Below are 11,237 nucleotides of genomic sequence, written 5' to 3' on the forward strand. Positions count from 1 at the left end.
ATTCTGTTAAGTGCTGCCCTACATACACAAGAAAATACAATCCCTGCTCTGAAAAATAAACTCCCACGCTGGAAAGGTGTAAAAAAAAAAAAAATAAAATAGATCTTATAACCCAGCTTTCTCCACTCACAGAAGTTTTACAGGGCAGTTCTTAGAGAACCTTTGATAACAAGGTATGATCATCTTAGGATGGGGCCACTGGTGTTTATTCAGCATAATGGTCTACATGTTCCCTATTGCTTGGAAAGCCCCTAAACTTCATCCTACTAGAAGCAGGGAGGTTATACTGAGGAAAGGATTAGTCTCCACTTGCATTCCTTTCTTGTACTCTTTCTCATACCATCTGCTAACAGCCATTGTGGGAGAAAGGATACCAGCTAAATGGACCTTTATTCTGACTCAGCACGCCTGTAGACAGTCTGTCCGTTATGATACAGCGGCACAGTATAATTTGATACTTTTAAAAAAAATGGCCATTCACCTGAGAGATCACAATGCAACTTGCAGTTAACAGCCCTGGTCTTTGTGATATCCAAGGTCATTTCTATTATTACAGCACAGTGCACGGAAATACCACAAATACCAAGAGAGTCTTATCTATTTATCATAGGTGAAATTGGCACGCTTTGCAGCACAACGGCTCCACATCGGATCACAGGCATTCAAGTTCATTTGAGTTTATATTCAGAGGCTGCTTTTCTCAGTTAGGAGCTCAGTGGATTTCAGGCATGTATATATTTACAATGTCATTGCAGTGGCCGTTTCTCAAGTGTCCAGCTTCCACACTGACAGCTACCGCGTCTCAGCACAAGGCAGCAAATATAAACACACCAGAAAAACAACTCACCCTGACCTTGCCAGAGGAGCCAAAGGCAAAGGCTTCGGCACAGGTTTCCCTTCTCCCAACCACACAACCCCAGCGTTACACACCTGCTGCTCCTCGCATGGCCTGGACCCAAAAACACGCTCTGTGGCACGGCGTCCTGCCTTGAAACGAAGGAGAAAGGGGATTACACCCACACACCTCACCGCTGCTGCCAAACGCAACCCTTTGAGACCCCTCCAGAGCCCACCCCCTCGACCCTGCAGAGAGAGGGCGGGGGTCGGGCCCACCAGGCCGCGCTCAGCCCCGCCGCCCCCCGGCCACCTCCTCGGGCGCTGCCCGTGAGGCCCCGGCCCTCCGGCTGCCTCGGCGGCCGGGGAAGGCCCGGAGGGCACGCTCGCCGGGTCCTACCCCCGGGGCTGCGGCGGGAGCAGCGGGCCGAGCCCGGACCCCCGGCTCCACCGGCCGCAGCCATGCCTGAGGGGCGGCTGCGACACCTACACCGCGGGCGGCACCGCGCCTGCCGCCACCGCCCGACCCGTCCCGCCCCACTCTTAATAATAACAGCAACACCGACGCTGACAATAATCGCCATAATTACTGTTGTTATGGCGAGGCCGGTGCTGCCCCGCCGGCGGAGGCAGGGCGGCCGCCCGGCTCCCTCAGGTGCGAGGCACGGGGCGGCAGGGCGCCCCCTGGCGGCCCGCCCCATGCAGCGGCGGCGGCGGCGCCCCCCGCCCGGCCCTGCCCCTCCCGGTCCCCCCCGCCCGCCGCCGCCGCCGCCGCCGCTCTGAAGTTCGCAGGCGATTTCCTTTCCAGCCCGGCCTTATCTCGGCCCGCACGTTGCCGCGCCGGTGACTAATAGCAGAATAACATTGTCTCGGGATAAAATAGCGCCGGGGCTGTTTACCCGCTCCATGGGGGTTCGCTATAAAAGGCCGCCGGGGACCGCCGCGCCAGCCAGACGCGCCGGGGCGCACCGAGCCGCAGCTTGCCCCCGCAGGGAACTGGACACGGCTCTCCGTCCCGACGCTGAGGGAGACTTTCCCCCCTTTTTTCTCTTTTATTAATTTTTCCCCTCTTTTTTTCCTTTATTTTTTTTTCCATCTCCCCCCCTCTTTTTTTTTTTTTTTTCCCGTCCGCTCTCCGCTGCCTGCTATGGATTACTCCCAGATGATCGTCTCGCTGCTCTTCGTCTTCTGCCCGGGGCTGCTGCCGGCAGGTAGGTGCCGGCCCCCAGCCGCTCGCCGCCGCCTGGGTCCGGGGGGAGCTGCCGGCTGGCAGCCGGGCACCCCCGGAGGGAGGGCTGTCCGGAGGGATGCGGCGGGAGATGCGCGCGGAGTGCGTGGTTTCCGCGGGTGCTGAGCTCTGCCCGCTCCTTCCCGCAGCCCCCGGAGCCGAGGTGGGAGCCGCGCCGTCCCCTCCCGCCGCCGCCGGGCACCGTCGAGCCCGGCGCTGCTCCTGCTCCTCGCTGATGGATGAGGAGTGCGTCTACTTCTGCCACCTCGACATCATCTGGATCAACACCCCCGAGTGAGTGAGGGGACCGGGACGGGACGGGCTTCGGCAGTCGCCGAGCGCTGGGTTCTGCTCTGCATGGAAAAAGGGGGGGAGAAGGGAAAAAATGAAGAACCACAAACCCACCTGCAGAAAAGTGAAGGAGAGGAAGGAATAGTTATTTGCACGGTGTCTGCTATTGCTTTCCCCCCCGCTCCCGCTTTTCTGCCGAGTTTAGCAGCGAGACTGTTCACTGTGAGAGAAAGCAAGCAGAATTTGACCACCGAGATTGAGCAGATAGCTCGTAATAGCCCGAACACACCTGCATTCCTAAAATCTGGGCAGGAGTATTTCCTTTGGGTGCTGCTCAGCAAAAGGCTGCGGAATACTTTTCCCTATGAATCAGAAGCAGACAAAATGCCAATAGTATGATTTTGCTAGCCTGAATTTATCTGACTGTTTTTTGCTTTCTGACAAGTTAGGAGGCTAGTTAGAAGGCTTACTTTAGCACAGGGTGGCTCCTCGCCACCTCTTGCTACTCTTTGCTGCAAATTAATGCATCCCACGTGTTAATATGGTTACGTGTAGGGTCCATTTCTATGCTGTCCTCACAAAAAAAGTAGTGAGCCAAAGCCTCACCTAGCACTGCGAACACCGACTCCGGTGATTTGTTCTGCTGCTGGGGTTCCTCTGAGCGCGGAGGTTCTGTTCCTCACTTTTATTGCTTCTTTCAGTCTTGGCAGTTACCAAAGTTCAAAGAGATGAGGTTTTACTGCTTTCTATTGCACAGGGTGGCATAGCAGCCTTATGAAATCACAATTAAAAGGTCATTACCCTTGTCAGTAGCCATGCTAATGAGTATGTTGGAGGACCATCAGAAACATTTGCATGGAAACTATGATCAACAAGGCATTCCCATTCCCACAACCTTTACTCATGCAGTCAATCCCATTGATAAGATTACCCAAAATACCCTGCTGTTTTGAAGCCACAGAATTATTTGAATGACTTTCATGTTATATCTTTGATCATAGGAAGACTGTTCCGTATGGTCTTGGAGGCCCTTCTCGATCCAGAAGATCACTGAAGGACATGGTGCCGGAGATGCTCGCTGTACCTAGCAGCAGATGCCGATGTGCCAACCAGAAGGACAAGAAATGTCTGAACTTCTGCCAGACAGGAAAAGATCTCTGGTGCGTCTATTGTAGCTACTCTTTAAAAGGCAGTGCATGTAAAAGGGATGGATTGTGGTAGACTTACTCATTTTGGCACTTGCTGAGCGAATCATCTCCCCAAAGCCTTGCCTCCTACCAGAGTGCTCACACTACTATGATACATACTATGGTTTGGCCCAGAAAGATCGCTTATTGCATGCCTTGAGAAGTGGTTGATGAGTTGCCTCACCTTGTGGACTGCAGACTTTTTTTTTTTTTTAACAGCAGCGCCTTTTCACTTTTAACAGGGCTCAGTCCACAGTGGAGAAAACCTCACATCACCGCAACAAAGCTGGCAATTGCATCGGGCCCAAATGCATGAACCGACAGCTTGTTGACAGCAAGAAAATGAAGCGGTGAGTTTCTTCTCATCCCGTTGTAGTTCCCCGGAGCAGCAATAGAGAGCACAGTTCACCTGCCTTTGGGTCAGGCTGGGCTTTGCTGGTGATTTCAGCTTGAGCGTTACCGGGGAATCAGTGAGGATATCTGGAGGGCTTTTCTTCATGCTGTGGGTTTTTAGCACACAGGTGCTGAGCTCTGCCTAGCCTCCTCCATTCAATTAGAGGAAGGAGGCTTAGTTGTAGGCCTAAAGATACGCCAAACTTCAGAAGAGTATGAAATCATGAAATACTGGCAGAAATAAATGAATCCTGTTGTTTTAGTGTGTTCATGCACTATCTTAACTACTTAAAAATATTATGTCCCAATTATTCTAATATGAAATTGAATCAGAATGCCTTTCCTTAGATACTTTACTCCATTTTACTGGAAGGGGAGAAAAAGATTATTGATCACTCAGACTTTGAATATATGGCTGCTTCTGGCTGGCTTTTTAGAGTGCTGGAGGTGGATTTCTACCTGTCTTATCTCTTACATTGCCTGATAAACCTGTGTAAAATGAGTACAGGATGTTAGTGATGGAAATGACTGCAAAAAGGTTGAGGAAAGGGAAAATGAAGACTAAATTAATATTTGAGCCCAATTTAGTATTTGAGATTAGGAGTAAATTTCAGGACTGCCTTTTGAGGCCTGTGCATAATAAGTTGAGGGGCAGTAGGCAGCAACAGCACTCCACAGCGCAGTTCAAGAGACGGATGCGTTGGACTTGGTGCAGCTATGAACACGATGGAGGTGAAGTCAGCTTTGGAGCTGAGTGTTAGTACAGCTACATCAGGTCTGGCATTCAGTGTTCGGCCATATGCCCATACAAAAGACGACTCTTTAGTGCTACTTCCAAAAGCAGAACAGCGGGATTTATGGGAGCAGGCAACCTGATGATTTTGAGCGAGATTTAGGCCCCGGAAGTCTTAAATCATTTGAGAAAATGGGCTTGCTTGCTTACTTATTTGAAAAAAGCACCCATTCATTACAACCAGGATCAGGTTAACCTAAAAGAAACAAAATAGCCAAAAAGAGTAACACTGAAGACCTCTTGATTGGGTATGTGCTGTTTAAGGAAGTCTAGTGCACCTGCATTTGAGTGAATATTTTAACTTATTTTAATATTTGCATTTAAGTTCTGAATCCAGTATTTCAAGTGGCATAAGTTAACATAATTCTGACAGAGACAGCAATCAGCAGTTACTGTGGATCCCATGATAGAAATCTAGACTGAGGCTTATTTGATCAAAAACCGAGTGTCTGCACACTGGAGATGCATCTTCATTATTATAACAATAAATGTATATTTCTTATTTTTTGCAGGCTGGAAGCCATTGGTAACAGTATCAAAGCTTCCTTCAGTATTGCAAAGCTGAAGGCTGAGCTCCAGAAAGGGCGGAAGCTGAAACACAACAGGGCGAACAAAAGGCAAAGCATCTGGGAAAGCCTGAAAGCATCCTAGTGGGAAGATCACCCAAATCTTCCTCCATCACACTTGCTGACAAAGCGTCACCAAAACTGTCTCTTGACTTCTAACATTCCACAATGGCAAAGGGCCTCTCTGTCCACGTATTTGCGCAGCTGAGCAAAACTCTAGGGAATTCCCCTATTTGGAGGTATAAAAGCAAAGGATTTCATCATTTTGGAATTCAGATGGATGGTTAGAGGGGGTGAAGGGGAATCTGCAGTAACACACGTGAAAAGCCATCTTTCTGAAGAAACATTTGGCTATTGCTTCTGGAATGTTACCCATCAACGGAGCAGCTTTCAGGGTCTACGTCAAAAGTGTCTTGCAAGGAAGACCTCACAGATGTGCTTAGAAAGGACAGAAAGCAAGATCTGAATGGACAGACTTGAAAGCAAAAAACTCTACATTTTGATTAAAAAAGCAAAAATGAAAGCCACAGTGCTACTTTAGTCAGGACTTACTGAATATATATGTCTACCTCGCGTACTGTTTGTTGCACTCCTGCTAGAGTATTTTTACACCTTTTTATTGCCTTTACTAATCAGCTGCAACCCTTTGCCTTTTTTCAGAAGTCTAGTTTACTTGTACAACCAGAGTTATCTGAATGTGGGTTAGACTCTGTGGTTGTTTGCATACTCAGAGTCCTTTGGTTTTGGATGCCGAAGGACTCTTCAACATAAAATCAAAGTTAGAGGACACTACTAGGTTTCCCATAATAAGGATAATTGGCTAACTGAAGTTCTAATAATAGAGGTTGTTGTGTCTTACATGCCACCAAAAATGCACTGAACTGGGGATGTACCAGAGGCTGTTGTGGGATTTATTCAGTGCCTTGTTTGATGGAAACACATCGAGACAAAGGGTTGTTTTGAATTATGTCAAAAGGCTAATATTGGGTGAATGTTTATAGCAGTGAATTTGTTCACATTGTTGAATCTGCTGACAGGTTGAATCTTACGTGCTTTTTTTTTGTTTTGTATTTATATTCACACAAGTTCTTCATTATATTTACCATGTTGAATACACATTGAAGTAGGCCATATTGGTCTATGCATGTTTTATGTATTTCTGTATGAAATTGGGAAATGCTTTATGCCTATCAAGGTAAATATCTTCAGAAATAAATATTTTTAATTACTGTATTGGCTTGTTTTTCATATGCCCTGCTTTTCTGTAGGCTGTGGCTCCATGATCACGGAGGTAGATTGCCCCATGTACAAAGCTGACCTAGATGAAGTGTGTCAACATGATTGTCTTTCTGTCATATTAGCCAGATCACAACACAAAAAGGTTACACCAAATGTGAGACAACAGATAATACTTCTTCTAGCTTCAAGCTTGCTCATCAGAACTTCACAGTGAAATCTGAATTGGCCAACTGAATTTATCCTGGAGCACCGCTCTCCCATGGCTGGTGTCTTTTTCATCCAATAGTACAAATTCGAGTGTTGGATTTACTGTACCATTAAAATATGGCCAATAAGGGTTAGATATAGATGAATTAGAGGACAAAATGTGCACACTGGATGCTATATTGGACTAGGCTGTATTATGTTACTCATTACCACACTAAGCCAAAGAGTCTCAGTCCAGGACAGTTAAAGATGGAGACCCCAGGGGAGCCTGGCCCAAGCTCAGGAAAGAGCCAGAGCAGTAGTCAAACTTGCACATCTCCAAACATTGGCCTAATGTGTTTATAGCTGGAAAGATGCTTAAAGCAAATAAATAGATTTAATCATCTCTGGTCCTATAGGAGGAAATAAAAGACAAGAGTCATTCCATGGATAAAACTGTATTTTGTTTTGTTTTTTAAAAAACAAACTTTTACAAACAAATACAATACAAGGTGCATGTCACTTGCAAACACTGACAGCAGTCACCATTAAAAATTTCTGAAATTGTTCTGAATTTCTTGGCAATATTCATTCATTTGCAGCATTTTTCACACCCAAACACCAAAAGGCTAAATAAAGCCCATATCATGTTTTCTTCATGCTGTTCTGCTACATTTTGAGGTACTAATTCAGTGGGGAGGTGGCAGTGCTGGTGACCAGGGTCTGACAGGACAGCCTGGCCCAGGCAGCGGGAAGGAATCAAGAGCCCCTGCAGGGCAGGATGAGGCCCCTGGAGCTGCCCTTTGATCCCTGCGTCGCTGGTGCTAACTGCTCGGGATGTGCATGGACCAGTGGCTTCTGTCAGGTGTGAAGAAACCTCATTAATGCTCCCTTGCTTTCCATTTCTTACCCTACCGGTGGTTGCCTTTGGCAGGGAAAATAAATAAGCAAGTAGTCAAAGTGCTGTCTCTCACCCAGCCGACAGGGCAGGTGAGGGGGTGGTGTAAAGGGCCTCTGCCAGGGAAGGGACCGTGTATCAGCATCCCCATCCCAGGTGCTCCTGCTTTCTCTCCTGGGAGAGAGAAGGAGGGGAGGAGCAACGCCAGGAGCCAAGGAGCACCACAACAGCACCTGTGATGTTATTGAGGCTGGCTCTCTGGATTTTCTAGGTGGCTAGGCTAGACAGTGCTTTGGGTGGGTTTTAGTAGCCCAAATTTCTGGCCAGCTGCTTAAGGGATTCTTGAGAGACCATCCTAAAAATAAAACTCTTCCTTCTAGGGTTTATTCTGCTCATGCCTGGACTCAAAAGCTGGCTTTCATCCTCCTTTCCTTCCCCCTAAACTGACCCTACTGCTTGCTAATGCTGCAGCTTTGCACAGTGACGGGCACCCACTGCCTTTTGGGGAAGGCATGGTCCCTGGAGCCATGCAAGGTAAAATAAGAGCCCCACAACAGCACCGAGCCGGAGTGGCAGTGCAAAGAGCACAAGGAAGGCTAGATGTCCTGATGCCAGGGGCTTGTAGGCTTTGGGAAGCTTTGGGAAGAGTGGCCAAAGCCTTTTCATGTTGCCCAGCCTGCTCCAGAGGCCCGTTCGCATGTGGTGGGGGCAGAAGGGGATGTGTCCCTGCCTCTGACCCCACACTATTTACCTTCTGGCATAGGAGCATAAACTGCAGCTCACCCTGGTTTGCATTAATGAGCTGGACCAAAAACCAGAATTTAACAGTCTGTTTGTCTCACTGAATAAGCAAAAGGGAACATGAAGCATTTTATCTTAAGCCTGGCTCACATACAAGTACCAGGGTCTGTCCCAGAGGTTTGCTCCTTCTCAAAGCGAGCTCCGTAGCAGAAGAGATTCAATAACACAGGCCAGAACCTCCAATGAAAAAAGAGAGGCATGGTATGTTCTGGGATTTATGGCACCGAACACAGAGCAGTGTAAAAGTACATTCTTACTTATAATAAACGACCTGAGCAAAAAAATATTCTACCTAAAGCCAATGGAAACATTGTGCTGACTGCAGAGGCAAAGCTGCAGAGTTAGGGCTCTCCTTCTAACTAGAACTAATCTCACTTCTCTTGAAAAGTAAACCTTTCATGCCCCTGATCTATCTCCTTTTTAAGTGAGAGGTTCTTCTGATCCAGGATAAAAATTTGAGAAGGACAAAGGGAAGCATATAGAGAAGAGGGCTACCACTTTCCAGCATGGCCATACTCTGATGGTCCCAAAATACACCTGACGTAGGGCTGAAATTCCAGCCGAGATCAAGAGCAAGGAAAGGCCCCATTCCTGAGCTGTTACCTAATTGTATCTCCCTCCTCTGGTTTTTCCTGGGTTTGGCATGGACATTTCTGCACTTGCGAAAAGTTTTACAGGAAAAGACAACTATTTCTCTCCAAAATTCAGCTTGTTTTACTTATTTTTATTCAACACTGTGTAATTCTTTCTTGTTCAGCTGCTTTATTTTCATTTTCTCTGGATAAAGGCTGTTTTGACTATATATCAAAACACGGTATACAATAAAACAAAGCTTCGACATGTGAGTCAGGCTTCAAGTCAGGAAAATACTACAATGCTACTGAAATTCTTTCCATCTTATCTACATATTTCTGACCTAATTTTTCCAGAAATGGCAACTCTAATCTGTACCATGTTATCGTGAACTGCCCCAAAATAATTCACGCAGGATGTCCTAATGTTGCCTATAGAAGTTACCAAATACCAGCCTCTTTGTTCATGTTTCCTTACATTAGGATAAATTTAGCCACCACAACACACTTCTATATTTACAAACACAGAATGAGCTGGATAAACTGCTGTTTGAAGGCTATCTGATGTTTACTTTCTTCACGCTCAACTGTTTGCCTCTGTGTACATAAAACCATATCAATTTTGACTTCGTCTGCATCATGGCTCTATTATTAGATTCCTTGGGTAGAAATCCAGCCTCCATTTGTAGCTGATATCTTTATTTAATTTACTGTTCTTCCTTCGTGACCTAGGAAACAAAAGGATGGAGTTTTTGATTAATTAGATGAGAATGCTTGGAAGCTGCGATGGTGAGTGTAAGTATGCGAAGAGACAGAGTGCCACAGATAAAGTACAAAGATAGCGGCAGGATCGTTTTTCCTGAGGTAAACATTGTGCGAATGACATTTTGGAAACTTAGCCAGAATGGGTGTTCATGTCTTTTTACTTTATTTTATATCTCTGATCAAATCTGAGCTAGGTGAAAAATGATAGGGAAGGCTATTTTGCTATTTCTCAATCTGGTTAAACAATCAGCTGGTATGTCTTAGCGGTGTGCCTGGGACAAGTTCCTCTGCTCGGATCAGGTCAAGGAGACCTGAAGTTTGCCTGAAGTCCACCGGGTCAGTCGGTCAGCCAACAATTCCCTCAGCTTTAGAGGCATCATTTATGCCAGTGAAAATGCGAGCAGAATTTGACCTAGAAAGGCTTTGTTCTTTCTGATATTGCCATGATGGGAGCAAATGGACACCGATTTGCTGATGCTAGCAGAGGGCTCCAGTGACTCTTGCTTCTCTTTTTCTGGGTTCAGGGTTGGGTTTTGTTGGTTTTCTTTTTTTTCTTCCTTCCTGCAAGCATTTTCTAGTAACAAATTAGATAACTATCACTTTGGCAAGCAATGGGGCAGTTTGCTTCTGGCTCCAGAAAGCTGCATTCAGAAATGGATGAGCCCCGTGGAGTTTGCGGTTTCATTGACCTCTCCAACTATTTTGGGGTCTGCGGAAATGATTTGAGTTCACCAACTGTAATCCAAGCCCACACTGTTGTTGTTGTGTTTTCGCCCCAAGGAAATAAAAAAAATCAACAACCCTAAATCTAACTTTTTTCTAGCTAAAGGAAAAATGCATGTTATATGCCAGTCACTAGAAACAAATCCAGCCTCTAGTCCGGCAAGAAGAAAGCAGCACTGTATTTTGGTCATATATATTGGATTTACATTTTCCTCTGCTTTCTCTGTCTCTTTTCACAGACACAATTCAACCAAGCACTTGGTGAAGTGTCCATCATGAAAAATTAGCCAGTGCCCTAAGGACTTCTTGTGCAAAGGTAGCCACATGTATTGAATGTTTCGATGGATCAGAGCTTTCTCCTCTTGTCATCTTTCTCATCTTTATTTCAGTCCTGTTGTTGCAAGAGATCTGGTTTTCTTTTGCTTCTTATTTTCATCTTCTCTTGTTTCTAACAGGAGTATAAAGCAGTGATGTTCACAAACTAGACAGCAAACTAAAGAAGACGGGAAAAATGGACAAATGGTGCCTGTCATATTCTTATCAGAAACTTGCAGGCCTGTAAGTTCTGCATTTGCCTGTGGAAGGATTTCCGAGTAGCTGAGACCTCTTACAAGTGATTCGACCAAAAAAATTCAGCCCTGCAAAGAGTTAAACTCCATGGCCATCAGCTGCTCATCAAAATGTGGTCACGTAAATGTGCAGAGACTGCCAGGGAGCTTTGAAGGATCTGAGGTGCCAGATATTTGGCAGGACAAAACTCC

General features: G+C 46.3%; 1 protein-coding gene across 1 annotated transcript; it reads left to right on the plus strand.

Annotated features, from left to right (window-relative positions):
- The first annotated feature begins 1,679 nt into the window (after positions 1-1,679).
- Positions 1,680-6,524, plus strand: EDN1 (endothelin 1). Its single transcript, XM_074146697.1, has 5 exons — positions 1,680-2,045; positions 2,212-2,356; positions 3,355-3,513; positions 3,783-3,890; positions 5,239-6,524. Exons 1-5 carry the CDS (start codon positions 1,982-1,984, stop codon positions 5,375-5,377), a joined length of 615 nt encoding a protein of 204 aa, XP_074002798.1. The 5' UTR covers positions 1,680-1,981; the 3' UTR covers positions 5,378-6,524.
- The last annotated feature ends 4,713 nt before the right edge of the window (positions 6,525-11,237 follow it).

The sequence above is a fragment of the Numenius arquata genome, chromosome 4 (genome assembly GCF_964106895.1).
Source record: "Numenius arquata chromosome 4, bNumArq3.hap1.1, whole genome shotgun sequence".
In the NCBI taxonomy this organism is placed as follows: Eukaryota; Metazoa; Chordata; class Aves; order Charadriiformes; family Scolopacidae; genus Numenius; species Numenius arquata.

What these genes read in the sequence shown, in the direction of transcription:
- EDN1 (XM_074146697.1), top strand. Translation starts at nt 1,982, where the DNA reads ATGGATTACTCCCAGATGATCGTCTCGCTGCTCTTCGTCTTCTGCCCG. An exon ending in CCCGGGGCTGCTGCCGGCAG is followed by an intron (nt 2,046 to 2,211) that starts GTAGGTGCCGGC and finishes TCCTTCCCGCAG; the next exon opens with CCCCCGGAGCCGAGGTGGGA. An exon ending in CAGACAGGAAAAGATCTCTG is followed by an intron (nt 3,514 to 3,782) that starts GTGCGTCTATTG and finishes CACTTTTAACAG; the next exon opens with GGCTCAGTCCACAGTGGAGA.